The sequence below is a fragment of the Camelus dromedarius genome, chromosome 14 (genome assembly GCF_036321535.1).
Source record: "Camelus dromedarius isolate mCamDro1 chromosome 14, mCamDro1.pat, whole genome shotgun sequence".
NCBI classification, from domain to species: domain Eukaryota; kingdom Metazoa; phylum Chordata; class Mammalia; order Artiodactyla; family Camelidae; genus Camelus; species Camelus dromedarius.
Window position 1 is genome coordinate 38887934 of NC_087449.1, and position 20367 is coordinate 38908300.

The 20367-nt window shown below is 45.2% G+C and overlaps 1 protein-coding gene and 1 non-coding gene across 15 annotated transcripts in view; both read right to left on the bottom strand.

Moving 5' to 3' along the window:
• ARMH1 (armadillo like helical domain containing 1) overlaps positions 1-20367 on the bottom strand; it is a 47481-nt gene that overhangs the window by 8439 nt on the left and 18675 nt on the right. For all 14 annotated transcript variants that reach the window (XR_004140933.2, XM_010982286.3, XM_010982279.3 and 11 more), the window contains 3 exons: positions 18966-19132; positions 17673-17869; positions 15204-15288 (listed from right to left, as the gene is read on the bottom strand). Coding sequence is in view for 13 of the 14 variants with exons in the window: in XM_010982286.3 (XP_010980588.2) it covers positions 15204-15288; positions 17673-17869; positions 18966-19132 (449 nt within the window). In the remaining variant the exon portion in view is untranslated. The remainder of the gene's footprint in view (positions 1-15203; positions 15289-17672; positions 17870-18965; positions 19133-20367) is intronic.
• LOC116156985 (U4 spliceosomal RNA) lies at positions 4902-5041 on the bottom strand. Its single transcript, XR_004140950.1, has one exon. It is a non-coding gene; the product is annotated as a U4 spliceosomal RNA (small nuclear RNA).

The window sequence follows — 20367 nt, forward strand, 5'->3', positions numbered from 1 at the left end:
CTCTGAAGCTTCTGATCTTATGGGAAAAATTATTGATTCATTCTGTTTAATGCTTAGAGGACTATTTTAGTTTTCTATTTCTTTTTTTTTTTTTTTAGTTTTTTTTTAGGTTTTTTTTTTTTTTTAGTTTTCTATTTCTTGAGTCTATTTTGGTAAATTATATTTTCTAGCAGTTTTCATCTAAACTTTCAAACATACTGAAAAAACTTTCATTATATCATTTAAAAAATCATTTTAATGAATTAGCATCTATAATGTCTCCTTTTATATTCTTCATATTGATTATATGGCTTTTTTTGTTTTTGTATCAGTTCTGTTTGCATCCAAATCCCATGAGAGTAACACAGATGGATACCTGTTTATGCAGTGGATTGCATTATGAAGAGGAACCCTGATTTCAGAGAACCTGAATGTTACATAGTAGTCAGTAAGCATGCCTGCCCTTTGCTGTAAAGGGGAAAATGACCTTTATTTTCTGAAGCTGTTTGCTAAAAACATCCTTGAAAAGATAGTCTGAAACAAAAAGCAGTTAGTATTTCATTTACAAGACAGGCAGAAATGTGAGCGACCTATAGAGAACTGTGTCTTAGGATTATCTTTCTTTTGTTAGAGGTAATCCTTTAGCAGACATTCTTGCTTTGTTCTTAAATTTAGGGAGAAAGCATTCATTCAGTCTTGCTATAATATTGTTAATTGTATAATATTGTTCATAATATTATATAATAGTGTTAATATATAATGTTAGCTGTAGACTTGTGTGTGTGTGTGGATGCTTTTTATCAGGCTGGGGAGGTTCTTCTCTAGACCTATTTTTCTGGGAATTTGTAATCATGAGCAGGTGTTGAATTTTGACACAGGAATTTTCTGCACTGATTGATATAATAATGTGATTTTTCTTCTTTAGCCTGTTAATTTGGTGGATTAAATTGAGTGATTTTTGGAAATTGATCCAGCCTTGCATTCCTGGAATGAGCCTACTTGGTCTCAGCCTGTTCTTCCCAATCACAGAATCAGAGTCACTCTCCCAGGAGAAAGATCCTGGTGCTACCCCTTCTGGTGCTTGGCACTTTGGGGACAGGCCTCCTGGGGGAGTCCCTTTCCTCTGTGGACCAGTCTGATTCAGAAACAATTGGCTAGTGCTTCTGGGCCACTGCTTCTCATTCATCCACATCTTCCCAGGTAGCCCTTGCAATCCCAGCTACCCACCCCAACCTCTGACTGCTCAGGTATGGTTCTAATTTGGAATCACAGAGCCAGCAACATTCTGGAGGGAAAGGGACCAGCACACTGAGTCTCCCTGGCTTCCCCCAAACACTCCCACCTGGACAAAAATGCAGCCTGGGGTGTCTCTGGCACTTGGCAGCCATAGCCTGGTACCTGCAACCTCCAAGTCTTTCTTACTTGTTCTCTTATTGTTTGGTTGTGAAACCTTTTCTTCCTTTTTCTTGAATTAGTGCCGCTTGATTTTGGGGTCTGAGTGATTGGCTCCTCCTCATATCTGACTATAGGGGCCCGGTCAGCTGCCGCACAGCTCTCAGTAGTAGCTGGGCTCTTCCCAGGCACAAGCTGGCAGCACCTTAGTGCCAGGATGCCCTGGGGAAAATGCCTGCAGCAGAAAGTGAGTTGGTGAACATTCAGAGTAAAAATGAATGGATGCAGATATTTTAATGAAATTTCCCTGACCACCAATGGCATTCTCTGCCCACATGGGACCAAGTGCTCCAGGAGACAAATATCTGGTTCTGCCTGTTCACACTGTCCTAAATACTTGAGCCTTCGTTGATTATTTGCCTGCTCCTTGATTATGTATGGGGGTCCTTGGGAAAATGAAAATTTACTCACAGAGTCACTTTTGATCAAGTTTTAAAATTCACAGCTGTCACTGTTTACACCCAAAGCAGAAGTGCTAGTCCCTGCCCAAATGTCTCCACAGGAACCACAGCCAGCGTCAGCTCTCTGCCCTGCCCTAGTTACTCAGTGAGTGGACTCATTCAGAAAGCGAAGGAGACTGCCACCTTTGGCAGCTTTGCCCGAAGCCTGTGATGCTGACAACCCGCAACTGTCCTAAATGGAAGCAGTCACTGATTTATTTATTGATTGATTCATTCGTAAACAACATACTTAGTGAGCATCTTCTCTGTGCCAGATCCCTGTGCTAGGGCTATGAGGAAGACGAAGATACAATCCCTGCCCCTTCAGGATGACAGTGTCTAATGGGGAGTACCAGTAAACAAAGTGGCATGTATGAAGTAGTGTTGAAAGAACCACAGGAACTTGAAGGAAGCCAGGCTGGGGTGAGGGCAAGTTGAGGGGGTGGGGGTGGCGAATCAGGAGAAGGCTTCCTTGGAGACGGTGGCACGTGAACTGGCAAAGCCATGGGGAGACGAGAGGGACTGGAATGAAGAATGTGGCGAGTGCCATGTTGAATAGTGTGTGCCCCATTGTGGCCAGGCAAGCAGGGAGTCGGCTGGGACGCAGGGTGGTGGGTCATGGAGTGAGAGCTAAGCCTGTGGAGGTGGGCCAGCCGCAGCTTCTGGCTTCTACCCTTCTGCTAACTACCCTACAGAGCAGATGTTTTCTCATCTTTCTTTTCAGAGAAAATGAAGGCTCAGAAAGGTTGACTAGCTTGCCCAAGGTCAAACAGCTAAGTAGAGGAATAACTCTGTTGGATTCCAAAACTCATATTCTTCACCACTAAAATGAGCTCTACTGCCTCCAGTCTTGGGGAGGACTAGGAGACAGACTGTGTGGGCATCGTGCTGGAGAGATGGAGGTGGGTGTCGAGGTGAGAAATACAAAGATCCGAATTATAGTGGTGGAGACAGAATGGAGTGGTGGGGACAGATCTGAGTAATGTTAAGGAGGCAGGGTTGACTGGTCTTGTTAGAAGTTGGCTGAAGGTGGGAAGCAGGAAGCAGTGATGATTACCTACATGTCTATCCTGGGTGATTAGCTGCTTTTTGCTGAGATTGGGACCTCGGAGAATGAAAGGCTTGGAGCAGGAATATCAGGAGCCTAATTCTGAACATGTCCAGTTACATCCAAAGGGAGATGTTTAGAAGGCAAATGGATGTCAGGGTCAGGCTTTCAGGCTCAGGAGAGAGGTCTGAGCTGCAGCGCAGTCACTCAGCCACTCTGCCCTTCATCCACAAAATGGGAATAATAACGGTGCCCACTGAATCAGCTGATTGTGAGGATTAAATTAGTAAAGAGCTAGAGCAGTACTTTGCATACAGTCCATACTCTATAAAGGTGGGCATTTGTTGTTTCTAGCATCATAGGTGGTAATTAAAACCCTGGGAGTGGATGAGGGACTCGTGGAGGACTAGGAATGAACAAAGCGCTGAGGAGTAGTTTCCAGAGAGAGAGGGGAGGAAGCCAGGAGAGAATGTGGGGTCTGGGAAGGACAGGACCAGAGTATTCAGGGAGGAGGGTGTGATCAGGTGGGTTTGCAGGTGAGAGTTCATGCCCAGTGAGGCTGAGAAGCAGCTTGGCGCCCGTTCATTGGACAAATATCCATTGGGTACTTGTAAGGCTGCAGTGCTGGTGCCGACTGAGACAGCAGTAAACAAAACAGATGCCAGGAGCGGGCCGCTGACCCGCAATGGAAACTGCAGTGCAAGGGGAAAGAGTCCTCCCATCTGAAGAGGAACCAGGGAGCCCAGAGCCTGTCAGCACAGGGAGAAAGCTCCATGATCACATGTCTAATAATGAAGAAACCCAGCATGAAGACTGCCCAGGGAATTGCAGAGAATAGGAGACGGAGCAGTAGCAGCTGGCTTAGTATTCAGACATGCCTCAGAAATGGTGCTGCACCTGGGAACTGTGGTTTTGTCATGCAACCATTTCCAGGACGCTCAGCACTCACCAGGTTTGTTTTACAATTCTCTGCTCCTAGAGCCTGGGAAAACCAGTGTCCCTGTTCTTTCTGTTCACATCCAGACAAGACTGTCACCTGCTGGCCACAGATGATAAGTGTGCCTCAGTGCCGTCCATACACACAGTTTTGCTTGCTTTTCTAGAGTTGGAGTATGAGTAACTTGGGCAAATCACATGTGGTGAGGAAAAGACCAGTCAGGCATCTTCCTGACCAACTACATTCTGTCTCTGATTCCTGTACATTCCGTCACCTCTTTTTACCAAATCCTATTCAAAGCCCAATGTTGAAACGTTACAAATATATTTTATTTTAAAAAGCCAGGCAACAAAGCAGTTAATGTTATGTGCTATGGTGGTAGAAGTGTTGCTGAATCAGTGATTACTAGGGTGTGTCTTCCTCTGGTATCTGCTCTTCTGGGCCAGTCTCACCAAGTCCAATTAGCCTGTGTGCCAGCGCTTGAAAGTGTTCCTGTCACCAGAGTTAGAACACCTCTGCACCAGGTGCAAGGGTGGGGGGTGGGGGGACAGTATCAGGCCCCGGGCAGACACAGGTGTTTAGGGCCAGGCAAATGAGACAATTAGAAACAAGTTGCTCCTGGCCGCTCTCCCTTCTGAGGCAGACCACATTCTGTCTGTGGAATGTGTATCTCTCTAAATAAACTTGCTTTCACTTAAAAAAAAAAAAAAAAAAAGAAACAAGTTTTTCCCAAGGACTTTGTATTAAAAAATGTTTTTAATTGTTTGCTTGCTTTGGGTGGAGGTAATTAGGTTTATTTATTTATTTACTTTTAATGGAGGTGCTGGGGATTGAACCCAGGATCTTGGTGCCTGCTAAGCACACACTCTACCACTGAACTATACCCTCCCTCCAGGACTTGGTATTTATAAAAAAAATAAAACTCTGGATGACTGTATAATAAAGCTTATAAATGCTAAATAGAGTGTTGTGGTTGAAGGGCTCATATAATTTTGGGGAAATGTATCTTTTAAAAATATTCAGTAAATTTCTTCTTTTTTTTCAGCCTCTGTAGAGACTGTCAAAAATTGCCAATGCCGACTATATTAGAAGTCATCATGGTGGGGTGTTAGGAAAAATTTTCAATTAGCAATAATGGCACTCGGATAAACCTCATTGGCTATGATACTGCCACTGTGCAAAGCTAAAAAAATATTCAGTAAATTTTTATGTGAGACTATCCTTTGGTGTCTGAGCCTTGCGACTGTTGTGCAGTGAAGTTACCCAGGACCTCTGCCTCTTCCACAGGAGGGACAGCTGAGACCACTCCTCATGGCAGCGCAGAGGAGGAAAGCAAAGGCACAAGGTTCTAGGGGGAAAAGCTGTAGGTTTAAAAATGAGATATTGTAGTATTTGCTTGACTCTGTGAAGGGCATGAAGCTGAGAAAACATAATTTTTAAAAATATATTTTATTGTATTAATAATGATGTTGTATAACTTCAGGTTTTGACTGCTGCACAAAACTGGTAAAAACTAAGAGAGTCTTGTTCTCGGAACACTGGAGAGACAGGATAGTGTGGTAGTGAGGAGATGGGAGCAGCAGTCAGAATGCTTGGGTGTGATCCATAACTTTCCCACTTAGCATCTTTGAGACTTTGGACAGGTTATTTAATTGCTCCATGCCTTAGTTTCCTCATCTGTAAACTGGGGATGATAATAGTACGTACTTCTCAAAATTGTTCTGAGAGTCCCAGGAGATGATGAATAGCTGAGAATAGTGCCTGGCAAATAGTCAGCATCAGTCACTGGTAGTGGTTACTAGTTATTATTACTAGTATTATTGGTGCTGGAACAAAGCTCTAGGACGGCACGGACTTAGTTTCATTTGTCACTATATACTCAGTGCCCAGCCCCGTGCCTGCTTCTGTCGAATAAGTAAATGAATAAGTTAAAAACTAAATAATTTAAAAGTAAACCAACAAAGACCATTATCAAAAAAGGGAAAAGAAAACAACAGAATGGGAGAAACCATTCCAGTATCCAAAATATATAAAGAACTCTTTACAGTTCAACAGCAAAAAGACAAACAACTCAATTTTTAAAATGGGCATGAGACTTGAACAGATATTTCTCCAAGAAGGAAACATAAATGGCCAACAAGCACATGAGAAGATGTTCAACATCTTTAGTCATTTGGGAAATGTAAATCAAACCCGCAATGAGGTACCATCACTCCATACCAACTAGGATGGCTATAAATATATGAAAAAAGGATGATAACAAGTATGGGCAAGGAATGTGGACAGACTGGAACCCTCATACATTTCCAGTGGGAATGTAAAATGGTTCAGCTGCTGTGGAAACAGTTTGACAGTTCCTCAAAAGGTTAAACAGAATTACCATATGACTTGGCAATTCCATCCCAAAGAGTGAAAACAGGCACTCAAACAAATACATGGACATGTATGTTCATAGCAGCACTATTCACAATAGGCAAAAGAGGGAAACAGCCCAAATGTCCACCAGCAGACGAGTGGAGAGACAAATTGTGATATATGCATACAATGGAATATTATTCACCCACAAAAAGAATGAAGTACTGATACACGCTACACATAGATGAACCTCAAAAACAGACTAAGCAAAAGAAGCCAGATACAAAAGGTCACATACTGTATGACTCCATTTATCTGAAGTATCTAGAATAGGTGAATCCAGAGAGACAAGATTGGTGGTTTCTAGGGGCGGAGGGGAGGGGACGGTGAGCAAATGTTTAATGGTACAGAGTATCCTCTGGGGGTAGCAAAAATGTTTTAGAGCTACACAGAGGTGGTGGTTACACATCACTGTGAATGTATACTAAATGCCACTGAATTGTTTATTTTAAAATGGTTAATTTTATGTTATATGACTCCTCACCTCAATTGAAAAATGCTTTTGTGAAGAAAAAAGAAGAAAACCAATCTAAAAAAAAAAAAAACCATAAATACAAACAGAAACAGACTCATAGACATAGAATACAAACTTGTGGTTGCCAGCAGGGGAGGGGGTGGGAAGGGAAAGACTGGGATTTCAAAATGTAGAACAGATAAACAAGATTGCACTGTGTAGCACAGGGAAATATATACAGGATCTTGTGGTGGCTCACAGTGAAAGAGAATGTGACAATGAATATATGTATGCTCATGTATAACTGAAAAATTGTGCTCTACACTGGAATTTGACACAACATTGTAAAATGACTATAACTCAATAAAAAATGATTAAAAAAAAAGAAGTAAACTGAATCTGTGATCAATTTCTAAATAAATCATATTTCTTAATAGTAGGAATCTACATAACTTCACAGATCTAAGAGCCTCAGGAGAATTAACAATGATGTTCGTGCCCACTGCGAGTCTCTCCAGGTCCCTGGGGGACAGGGGAAAAGACGTCACACATTCAAAGACTTGTCAGTGTGTGTACTGTTTGGTCACTTAGGGCCACTGCTTCCCTGCACTAACATTTCTAGTGGATTCCATCACATGAATGAATGCAGTTTGCTCAGCCATTAATCCTGCTGTGGTGCTTCATGCCTGATAAGCCACACTTCCAACTTCACTATAGGAAACACGATCATTTCATGAGCAAGTCAAGTTAATCATAGGTTCTAGGTCCATTAGAAAAAAAATTATTCTCCAAATGACCATTTTTCCAAATTCACATTTTCATTTTACCATAAAATTATTTTGTATAGGTATTTGTTAAATTTGTTAAATTTGTTAAATTTTCTGCAATGTTTATTGGATGGTACAGGGGTTTTAAAATATGTCCACAAAGTTTTTAGGAGGTTTCCTTTCGAGAGGTGGAGCCCAATTCTCTCCTCCCCTTGAATGTGGGCTCAGTGACCAGCCTCTAAAGAACACAGTGAAACAGAAGTGACAAGTGCAACTTCTGGGATTAGATTATAAAAGATATTGAGCTCCCTTTGCTCGCTCTTGGATCACTCACCCTGGGAGAAGCCCACGGCCATGTTGTGAGGACACTCAAGCAGCCCTGCAGAGAGGTCCACGTGGGAAGAACTGAGGCTTCCTGTCAATACTCAGCATTAACTTGCCAGGCGGGTGAATGAGCTGCCCTGGAAGTGGGTCCTCCAGGCCCGGCCATGCCTTCAGATGCCCGCAGCCCCACCTGACCACTTGACTGCAACCTCATGACACAAATGGGTGGCCCTGAGCCAGAAGCACTCTGTCAAGCTGCTCCCAGAGTCCTGACCCACAAAAACTGGGGGAGATAATAAATGTTTATTTTTTTTTATCCACTAGGTTTTAGGGTAATTTGTTATAAGCAACAGGTAATGAATATAGATGAACTGATTTAACTGCTTTTGTAGATTTCTGCAAAGTTTGAATATAATGGCTTTCATTTTTGTCTTCATAGCATTTTAAGGAATCTTCATTTGTCTCTGCCCAAGCTGTCTGTAGCTGCCGGGGTGGGAATGGGAGCAAGGAGGGGGTCCTGGTCCTGCGTGGCCTAGACCGCCTACCCATCATTGGGAAGAGGGGATGGGGAGGGGGTGGGGCAGAGAAAGGGAGGGTAAGGGCCAGAAAAGGGGGCCAACGAAGGGCAGAAAGTGGGTACTGAGGGGCAGAGAGAGGCTGATATCCCTGAGGATGCTGAAGTTGTAGCTTCTCCCAGCTCTCCTAGGCCCTACCAATACAACCAAGAGGAACTGCATACACTTTAGAAATTTTTAAAGGAAACATTTTCAGTAAATTGGTAATTTGGCGAATTGGGCACTCAGCAAATTGGTCATTTAGCCACTTGATTTTTGGCAAGCATACATTTGGCAAATTAATTTACAATGATTAGCCTGCTTCTAATTGTCATACATAGTAATTTTTATGTTCCTAAGGTAGTAATTTGTAACAGATACTAACATATTTACACACACACACACACACATATTTCAAATTCCCATCAGAACTAATTTCTCCTTTCAAAAAACTTTGTGACTTTGACATTTCTTTCCTCCGGGGAGGGAGAGCAGTAAGTGAATACTTCTGTGGCTTTAGACTGCTTGTCATGATTAAGTCCCTGCCCACCACTAATTCCTGGAACAGCAGTCCTCCCTGGGAGGAAACTGCCGTTTTTCACTTCACAGCAATTATAAATGGAGATAAATTCCAGGCAGGATCACTTTGGAGAAGTCCTCCTTTACTTTTAATTTTGACTCTTTTAGGTTAAATGGGATCATCATTAAAAGAAATTCTGAAATCTTAATTCTATGAAAAAAAAAACACACACACAACAAAACCCTCAGAAATTTGCAGACGTAGGCCTCAAAACCCTTTCTGCCGCAGTGGGGACTAGAAAGTCATTACTTGGCCATGGTTTCCTCTTCCACTCTTTTTTAAGAAGCTGGAAGGGCAGGGCGTTCCCCACGACCTTTGACGTGGGGCTCCCTGACCCACCCCTCTTCCAGGGCCACCTGCATGGGTGTGCAGGAGATGTCATGTTAGGAAACCCAGCTCTGGCAGGCAAACATATTTCAGGGAACTGCATGAAAACATTGAGACAGGGGAGAAAAAGGAAGAAAGAGAAGCTTATCTTACCTAGACAGACACAGAGCCACTGCTGCACACACGCCCCAGCTCCCACACGTCCCACTGTAGTGGGTTTAAAACTTGGCCACAAAATTACTTGACCCTCCCCACCATCGAGATGCAGGGTCTACGTGCTTCCCTGGAATCTGGGCAGGAAGTGATGCTGTAACTTCTGAGGGTAGATCAAAAAAGGTCCTGCAGCTTTGGTCTGGAATGTCTTGGGAGTTCGCTCTCAGCTGCCCGGTTTCAGAATCTGGCCATGGAGCTGAGAGAAGCCTAAGTGACAGGGAGAGGGCACAGGTGGGTGCTGCAGCTCACAGTCCCAGCTCTGAGTCCCACCTTCAAGATCCAGATGATTCCAGCTGCCTTGTGCTGCTCAAGGCAGGCGCCTGGGTGGGGCGTTTACCCCGATGCAAAATTTAATGGAGGGGCCAAGAAATTCAGTAATTGAGATGGATACATTTTAATGCAATTTAAAAACTGAATGCAAAAAATATTCATGAAGAACAACCTATCAAAATGCTAGATACAAACAGGATCAGTCAGAGTGCCACGTGGAGCCACACTGGAGCCTGAGACAAAAGGAAAAGTCAGTAAGAGTGATCCTCACTAGCCTCCCTCTGCTCCCGCTGTGGCCCCTGCTGTCTTCCAGGGGAGGCCCCAGGCATCTTGGAGCAGAGATAATCCATCTTTGCTGTGTCCTATTCAAATTCCTGACCGACATACTATGTGAGTAAAGCAGTGGCAGTTTTATGAGTTTTGATTCGGGTGGTTTGTTATAAGCAATAGGTAACCAGAACGCCCACCCTCTGCTCTAGAGGCTTTACCATCTCCTACTTTGCTTCTCTTTTCCCTCCTCCTCTGAACCCTCTGCCTTAGCCCTAAGAACACTCAGGAAATAAAGAGTCATTTAAGACACACAGCCTCCACTTGGCCATCTGGGCTGAAAAACTAGGTTTGTAGGGATTTTTTTTAGATTTTTTTTTTTAATGGAAGTACTGGGGGTTGAACCCAAGACCTCACACAAGCTATAACACCCCCACCCCCGTAAAACATGATATTTTAAATTTTATTCCCAATATGATCACTGCCAGTACAAATTAGGGTACACACAATTCAGCCATCCCAATTTATTCATTCAACAAATATTTAAGAGCCTCCTTTTGCCAGTGCTCTTTAGGCATTAGGGATACAATGGCGAACAAAGAAGATGACTCTCCAGGAGAGCTGACTTTCTAACAGAGGACAGACAATAAACAAATAAATAAGGTAATTTCCGAAGGAGGTAAGTGTCATGATGTGATGTGATGGCGGGAGACCTGGGAGGGTGGTGGGAGGGACAGGGAAGCTTTATAGAGAGCGGTTGGAAGGCCTCTCTCAGAGGTGATGTCTGAGCTGACACTTGAAATTTGAGAAGTTGACCATCAACCCGAGGTCTGGGGGAAGCACCTTCTAGAAGCAGGCCATAGCAGGTGTTTAGATTTCAGTCTAGGTGCACTGGGAAGCTAAGGAGTGACGTCTAGTTTATATTTCAAAAATGATCATTCTGGCTGCCATGGGAGAGTGGATTACAGGGACCCAGAGTGAAAGTGGAAAGATAAATTAGGAGACAGGACAGGAGGGTGGATTAGTTTAGGGTGGTCACAGCGAGGGTAGAGCCTAGAGGACTTGATAAGGATGGGATGGGGTGGGAGGTGAGAGAAAGCAGGTCGTCTGGTATCAGTCCTACGCTTCTTACTTGAGCAATTGAGTTGGCAGTGGTACCTTTTACTGAAAATAGGAGAAAGAACATGTTTCGGAAGGAAAATCAAATAGTCTTTTTTCGGCTAGAAATTTCAGATGCCTATTAGACATTTATGGAGATATCAAGACTAGAGAAACAGACTTGGCAGCTGAATCTGTGACACACATGTGGAATGGGAAGCAATGGGGCTAGACGAAATCACCCAGGGAGAAGGTGATAAAGAGATGGGACGTAGGCTGACTCCACAGTGTGGTAGAGAAATAAGAGAAACCAGTAAAGGAGGCATGGCAACACCAGCTGGTAGGAGGAACACCAGAAGCGATGTCACAGAAGCCAAGAGAAGAGAGCGAGTTGCTTTTTGACCAACTGGGTTAAGAGCAGCTGAGAGATCACGTAGGGAGAAAGTGGGAAAATGAGGTGCTGGAGGGGAACTTGGGGTCAAAGAGGGGTGTGCATCCCTAAACACTGTAAGTTAATTTTACGTTTTTTGAGGGGGACAGTCTTTTAAATCTATTTTAATCCATACATGACCAAAGAGGGGCTCTTTTTGAAGCTGTGAGATATGGAGCATATTTGCATGTCAGTGGAGATGAATCACCAGATAAGGAGAGAGCGGGAGGTCTGCGGGAGCGAACTTCAGAGGATAAGCAGAAGTAGAGGAGGTGGTTGTGCCAGGAGCAGGAACACTGCGCTGTAATGGGAAAGAGGGCAGAGGACGTGGGTGACGTCGGGCAGCGTGGGATTTGGAGGTAGGAAGTTCTCCACAAAAAAGGAGGCGGGGTCGTCTCTTGGCTCCTCCAACCACGGGCCCCACTGCAAGGGGAAGGGTCGCCAGGGCTGCCGAGCCTCTCCGCCGCCTATTTTCCCCAGACTCTCCCTGAGGGTTGCACTTTCCCTGCATCCTTCTCAGGGGAAGGACATCAGCCCATCCCCACCAGCACCACCACCACACACATGCAGCCTGAGGGGTAGAGGGCACAGCCTCCGTACCTTCCTTCTCCCAAACCATTCCTTTTTCTCCTCAAACGCAAACACAAACAAAACTCCAGGACTTAGGCATAGTACTTGGCACACCATAGCTGTTCAATCAATATTTGTTTTTAAAAAAACAAACCAACTCCGCCCATAGAGTTAGTCCCTTCCGTTACATCACCCGCTGCCCCTGAATGTTGCCATCGTCCTGGGGGCTGGGGGGCTTCACTTTGTACTTAAAATTTGGTGTCCTCAAACTCAGAGAAATTCATCTCTAATTTTCTCCGGTTACCCCCATTAGGACATCTAAGAGCTGTGAGACCTTCCCTCCCCCGCCTTTGGAGCAGATTCAGTGGAAACTGAGCCCCGTATTCCCGCCCTTCCCTTTCACTCCACCGATCGTGTGAAATAGTCCCCCCTAGTGGACGATCGCTGCATATGCATGCTCTATATTCCCAGTCACACGGAGACTATTTTGAAGCGCCTGGTAAAAACGAATTTCTTTCATTCAACAGACATTTCCTGAACACCTGTTATGAATCTGGCATATCTGAAATGACTTTAAGGTGCACAGTTTCACGGTTATCACACCAGAGACATTAAACCAAAAAGGAAGAGACAAAGCTTCATGATCCTGCCGCCTCTGCCAGTGCTGGTTGTTATGTAAAACGCAGAGGGGATTGGACCCGATGTGGGAGGACGCTGAGCCCGTTCAACTCTGGAAGGGTTCATCAGCAAAACTGAGGCTGAGGCATTTTTTCATAAATCTCTTCAACAACCTTCTACTGAGCACTGCCCTTTATATGCCACGCCCTGAACTGCAAAAAGATGAATCAGACCCAGTTGCTGCCCTGGAGCTGCTCAGAGGGAAAGGCATTTAGGCAAGTGGTCACTAATACAGCATGTATGTGCGGTCCTCACTCCTTCCATCCCTCCCTCCCTCACTCAACAAACACGTACCGGGGACCTAACCCATGCTGGGCACTGTGCTGGGGACACAAGTTACAAAACTATGAGAGCTGCACCCTAACTGTGCACAGTCTGCATGCAGGCAGGTTACTACGCTGGAGATGACGGCTCCAGTGGAAGGAGCTACTGGAGGGGAGGAGGGCACAGGAGGAGGTACCAAGGGAAGGAGGCTGGTATTTGGGCAAGGGTTGAAGTCAGGTCGGGGAAGGACTTAGAGAAGAAATGCTGACGCTGAGATGTGATGATGAGGAGGAATGCTCACTTTGTCACGTGGAGGTGGGGCGAGGGGAGGGAGGTCTCGGCACCATCCAATCCAGTCTCCTCTGGGTTGTTTGTTTAAGTCTCTGACATGATTCCACCACCAGGTCACCCCCTACTCCAATGCCAGTAACAACTCGGCAGCTAGGCCTGACCTTGACTTAGGTGCCTCCAACACTCCATCCCCTCACAGGCAACTCCTCCCCAGCTAGGAGGCATTATTCCCACTGGAAATCAATTCCAACAACTTCTCAACATGGCCGGCCACGTACCCCCTGCAGGGGTCAAACAAATACAAAGTTGACAAGAAAGATAAGGAAAGATAAGGCTGGCTTTCAATTTCAACACTGCCTTCAAAAAAACAATCTAGACCGGGAGTGAGCCTCCAGGCCCTTGGTGATCTTCCTCAGAATCTCGCTTGTGTACCTTAACCCTGTACCTGCCTCCTCCTTTGGCCTCTCCCAGGATTCCTGGACCTGGAGCTCAGCCTGGCATCCGGGACACAGGAGTCACCATATCCAGTGACACCCAGACCCATCTTGTTTGCTGGGCCTCTCTGCTCTGGCCTCCTCGGTGGGCCTGTGCACCCTGCCATGTGCCATCTCACTCTCCACACCCAGGGGGTTCCTAGTCCCGTCTCTTTTCTCTCTTTCTGGGGCCTCTCTATCCAGCTGGATCAGCACATTCCATTCTGTTGTCTGAACAACCCTAAGGGCCTCCCAGCTGGCCTCCAGCCTCAAGCCTCCCTGTGGCTCTGGCCCGCCCAGCACACTAGTCCCCGGGTAGTCTTCCAGAGGCGGGGCTTTCCTTTTTCCATTCGCCTGTTCCTGGGTCACTTTCCAATGGCCCCACGCTGCCTACTGGAAGGAGTGCCCACCACTCCATCTGGCGTTCAGGGTGCTCTGCCATCTGGTCCTAGCCTACCTTTCTAGGTCTTCCTGGATGGAGACCTCTACCAGACCTCCACCAAATGATCTCGCTGTGATTCTCCAGACACATCTTGTACTTCCCTATGTCTGGGCCTTCATTTACACCATCCCCCTCTCCAGAATGCCTTCCTCCACTTTCTACCTTCCCAAGTCCTTCCCATTCTCAGCTCAAACACCACCTCCTCAGCGAACCCTTCCTTGATCTCTCCTGTTGCAAACAGGTTCTCCCATCTCTGAATCACCGCAGGAGCAGGGAAGGATGTAACATCCTGGAAGCGCCCGCCACGTGCTGCATGTTAAAAGCACAGGCTCTGGAGTCAGATGGCTCTGGTTTGAGTCTAGTTAGCTGTGTAACCATGGGAAGCACACTTAATCTGCTGGTGCTTCAATGCTGTAGCCTGAAAAACACAAAAATGCTGATCCCCAGCATTCATTCATTTGAACATTTGAATAGCTAATATGTGCCAGAATCTGTACTCCTGTGGTTTTTTTTGAAATTAAATGGAACAATGCATGGAAAGTGGCTGGCACATAGGTGTACTTGTAAATGAAAACTGATTCATGCTGCCATTGTCCAATCTAGTTTCTAAGAAGAACAGCCCTCAGGGTGATTTCTGTCTGGAGGGAAAGCACCACATAGGACTGACAACCAGAGCCAGCTCTGGACCCAGGCAGACTCTAACAACTGTGAGAGCACCATGTGGCTGATTCCAAGCACAGAACATGACTGTCATTTTCTGAACAACTTGCCCATCAATACTGAGCCAACACCTTCCATCTGCCGAGGCTATCTATATCCAGAACACTCCACAAGGCTCTTTGTGAATAAAAGAAAATGTTTCCGAGTGAATCTGCCCAATTCTCATCGCCACCTTCTGTGATCTGGAGCAGCCCCGGCTTTCTCCCCTACCTTCATACTGGACTTCCAGGTGCATGGTGCTCAGCACCTTGAGCACGTTGTCCACGATGCTGGGGTGTGTGGTCCCGACGATCGACTGGCAAGACAGACAAACAGGACAAGGTGGTTACTCTTTCGATCTAGTTCACCTAGGACAAGTGAAAAGCTGAATGGGGAGAGGGAGGGCAGTGGTGAGTCCCTGAGCCTTGGCCCCCAAACCCAGAGGTAAATTTCTTCTGGAGAGGAGGGGTGGAGGGGCAGGGGCAGCCAGGAACCAGACTGAGGATCTGCTGAGGTTGCCACTGAACCCTCTGGCTCAGGAAGCGCTCAGTCAAGGCCAGGCGGCCACTGCTAGAGGTGGGTACAACAGGTTGGTTATCTTGGCTGGGGGTTGGGCGGGCACAGGCTGTGGAGAGTGAAACTCATCCAAGAGCCTGAATCTTCTCTCCCACAGGACCTCACCCAATCAGGCAAAGCCCCCCGTCTGCATCTTCTGCCTCCACCCGAGCACTGGCTCCTGTCCTTCAGCATTCGACGTCCTCACGCTCACCCAGGTTGAACACAGCTGTCCTTCAATTTCGTCTTCTCTGGCTACTGCTCTTCCCCCTTTACACCTAAGCCTCCCGGGGGAAGTCCTGTCTTCATCCTCTGTGCATCCTTGGATGGTCTGCCATAGGACAGTCCCCTAATTCACCAAAACTTTTCCCACTGGGCCCAGCTTTCTGTTCTATCCATCCTCAATCTCTCTGCTGTATTTGACCCAGCTGATCATGTCCTCCGTGCTGAAACTCTTTTCCCTTCATTTTCATGGTCCTGTTCTTTCCTGTTCCTGTCCTTTTCTGGCTTTCATTATTCATTTTCAAAGAGGCAGAACGGTGGAATATGGAAAGAGTAAGGACTCTGGACTTAGAGTTGGAGTTCAGTGTACCTAGTAAATATCTTATGCTTGGTGTGTGGCCTTGAATAAGTCACCAGACACCTTCCTAAGGCTCAGTTCCATCATCTTCATTTATTTTTATTTTTATTATTTTTTGGGGGGGGGAGGTAATTAGGGGTTTTTAATTTATTTTTTAATGGAGGTACTGGGGATTGAACCCAGGACCTTGTGCGTGCTAAGCATGTGCTGTACCACTGAGCTATTCCCTCCCCATCATGTTTAAAATGGGTTGATAATACCTGCCTCCACCAGCCATTGTGAAGACTAAGAGAGATAGTGTAAGCACGCCCCCAGCACAGTGCCTGGCAAGTAGGAGGCACTTAATAAGTGGAAACTGGAAATAATGATGATAATCAGATCTGCTTTGCTGCCCTTCTTTCTCAGCTCACCTCTTAGATACTGGCAGTGTTCTTCTTAACTTCCTTGGTACATTCTACCTGGGTGATCTTATTTACTCTCACTGTTTAGGATATCACTTCTCTGCTCATGAAATCCAAACTGCCATTTTCACCTGGGGTCTCTCTCTGGAGCCTCAGACTTACTGTCTACTGTCCAGTGGGCATCTCTTCAAAGGGTCCTGAGCAGTGATTCCTCAATGAGGCTAGGAATCAGAACTGCCTGGGAAGCTTAACGGCCACTTGAAGGCAGTCAGATTCTATAGAAGCGAGAGTTCGGGATTCAGCATTTTTTGCACAAGTGATCCGTCTCCATATTCTGCAACCAGCTTGGCCTGTTCCTCTGATGGGCACTCGGGAGCCACTGAGACCCAGGTGTACTGGGTCAAAACCTAACTCCTCCCAAGTCAGATCATTGCTCCTGCTCTCTCACGTGGCACACAACTCACCCCGCTGCCTGAGTCCAAAGCTGGGTGTCTTCTTGACTCCTTTTCTTTTACTGCCCCAAGTCCCATGCACTCTGCCTCCGAAATGTCTGTCACCTGGTCACCTCGATTCCCACTGTTCAGGCTGTATCATCTCTTTGATCTTTTAATTGTTTTTTATTGTCCCTGAGCTGTTTTGAGAGCTTTTGATGGTTCATCTCAAAACCACTCTTGGAGCCTCTATTCCCTCCTGACTAGGCATAGTGTCTTCGTGTGGTCACCATGCCTTGAAGCTGACTTTGCTGCATTCTAGGGCTCCGAGAGGAAGGCAGAAGCCAGTGAGAGAAACAGAGCTTTCCCAAGCACTTGAGATCTGGCTTCTTCACTTTACATGCTGTCCACAGATGCCCCATGATTCTTTCCCTATCAAATTGACTCCTTTCATCTTTCCTACAGTCCTTTCATCATCCTTGTTGCTTGTCTCAACCACTTTTAAGTCTGCCAGCATCTTTCTGATCCTTAAGTAAACAGGACAAATCACTCTGCTGGGAGATGTGAACTCTGCCCTGCCTTGGCCTTCTGGAAGTTAACGCTGATTGAACAGCAGACGTGCAGTGGGAGCTAAGCCCTGTTTCTCATGCCTGCGTGCAGTGTGACTGTGGAAGGTAGTTGTCAGGTTACTGCTCTGGGATCAGCCGCACAGGAGCACGCAGCCCGGGCTCACCTGGGCAGTCCTGAGAGTCTGCAGGGACAGCTGCTGAGCTTTCGGGGACGCACAGGGCAGCAACGCTATTAGACCTTTGTACACTTGATTCTGGTACTTGGGATTGCCGTGGACCAGAGAATCCAGCAAAACCTGCACTTCTTCTTGGGTCTCTTCTGACTTAGACTTTGCCAAAAATTCTGCTATGGATCGTACACCTGAGCAGAGAAGAGAGGAAATGCTAAGCTGGAAGGGAATTGTGAAACCAATCCTCATTCAAGGTTACGTAATATGAGGTAATAGGATTAAGATGTATTGAACCAAGCCCATTCAAAGCAAAAGCGAGGCTTTGGTCTCATGCGGTCTTTTCCACCTCGTGGCTATGTGGCCGGAGGATTTTGTTTCAACATAGGCATGTCAGTTTGTCAAAATCTCTTTTAAGATTTAAAGTGGCTCTGCCAAATGCACAAATAAAACATGCATTTAAAAAAATTGAAGAGTAGTTGATTTACAATATTCTGTTAGTTTTAGGTGTACAGCAAAGTGATTCAGTTAGACATATGTGTTTTTTCAGATTCTTTTCAGTGAACATGCATTTTTGATTGCTGTATGATAATACATGGATAGTGCTCAGCACTAAATATTTTGATAAATACTACCTCCTTTAGTCCTGGAAACTACACTGAGAGGGAGGTGTTAGTCCCATTTTATGGATAAATACACTGAGGCTCAGAGAGGCCAAGGGGGAGACAGATAGGAGAACCATGATGAAAAAGCAGTGAGGGAGGGGCTTCAAAGAGGATGTGTGGGGGATGGCATCTCCTGTACATGCCTCCATCGGAGCCCTTGATAGGACATACTGAAATTACTGGATTATTTACTTTTCTCACCACACTGTAAGCTCTTTGGGGACAAGGATTGTATTTTATTCATCTTTGTATTCCCAGGACCGTAGCGTACACCTACACCACATAGTCAATGATTTTACTTCAATTTCAGTTCTAGAGTTATTCACCAACGGCTCAATAAATGTTTCTTGAATGGATGCACGAAAGAGGATATATTTAAAATGAAGAGGTATTTCCAAAACCACCATGGAAAGATTTGAGCAAATGATGAATCAGGAAAATCATAAATCTGGGTCTGCTGGTGGTGAGACAGACAGGAGCTAATTAAGCCCACTCTACAAAATGCTTCCGGTGCAACCAGTTCCACGACAAGTTTCCCTACAGCATGTGCTGGGTGCAGCCCCCCTTTCACCCAGGCCTGGAGGGAGATGCGGGAACTGGCACCCTTGCCATCCACGGTACCCACCGTAGCTTTCACAGATGAGCTCCTTGTACTTCCTGCCGGAGTTTGCAATAACCTGAAGTAGCCTGATGGACTCCTTCTTGCCCTCCTCCTTGATATTCTCCAATGCAAGTATTTCCAAGAGTGTTAGGACACCTCCAACCTCAAGAAACTCTATAAGGTAGTGATTACTGTTCAGAGGGATAGAAAAGTAGAAATAAGACACTTGTCAAGTTCCTTGGCACTAACCTTTCTAAGGGATCTCAAGGATCTTTCTTCATATATTTCTCCTATCCCGGTAATGTTCACGGGTAATGTGACATGGTAGTTTGGAAATTCTTCCCCCCAGCAGGAAATGCAAAAGTTGAATACAATGGACATTTCTTGTGCTTGGCTTTCTAGCATCTGTATCTCTTCTTTTTTAAATTTATTTTTATTTTTTATTAACTTCACTTATGTATTTATTTTACAGTATCATTTTTAAAATTGAAGTATAGTTGAAGTACAATATTATATGTCACAGGTATACAATATAGTGATTCACAATTTTTAAAGGTTATATTCCATTTATTGTTATTATAAAATATGGGCTGTATTCCCCATGTTGTACAGCACATCCTTGTAGCTTATTTTATACCTGATAGTTTGCACCTCTTAATCCTCCACCTCCATTTTGCCCCTCCCCATTCCCTCACCCCACTGATAATCACTAATTCCTTCTCCACATCTGTGAGTCTCTTTTCTGTTATATTCACTAGTTTCTTTTTTTTTTTTTAGATTCCACATGTAAGTGGTATCTTAGTGTTTGTCTTTCTCTACCTGACTTACTTCACTTAGCATCATGCCCTCCAAGTCCATCCATGCTGTAACTAACACAACATTTTAAATCAACCATACTTCAATTAAAGAGCAAGCAAACAACCAAACAACCCATTTAAAATATGGGCAGAAGAACTGAACAGATATTTTTCCAAAAGAGGAAATGCACATGGCCAACAGGCATATGAAGAGCTGTGCAACATCACCAATATCAGGGAAATGCAAATCAAAATCACAATGAGACACCATCTCACATTTGTCAGAATGGCCATCATCAAAAAGAACACAAATAACAAATGTTGGCAAGGGTGTGGAGAAAAGGGAATCTCTGCACACTGTCGATGGGTATGTTAATTGGTGCAGCCACCATGGAAGACAATATGGAGGTTTCTTAAAAATCTCCAAACATAACCACTATATGGCTCAGCAATTCCACTCCTGGGCATACACCCCAGAAAAACAAAAACATTAATTCAAAAAGTGTATTTCTTCTTCTTAAAAGAGCACCTTAACTGTCCCTTGGGGATTCACCCCTCCACCACTCACGAGCCATGTGGTTTTGGTAGGGTGAGCAGAGGACAGAGTGTGTCATCCTTCCGAATGCAGT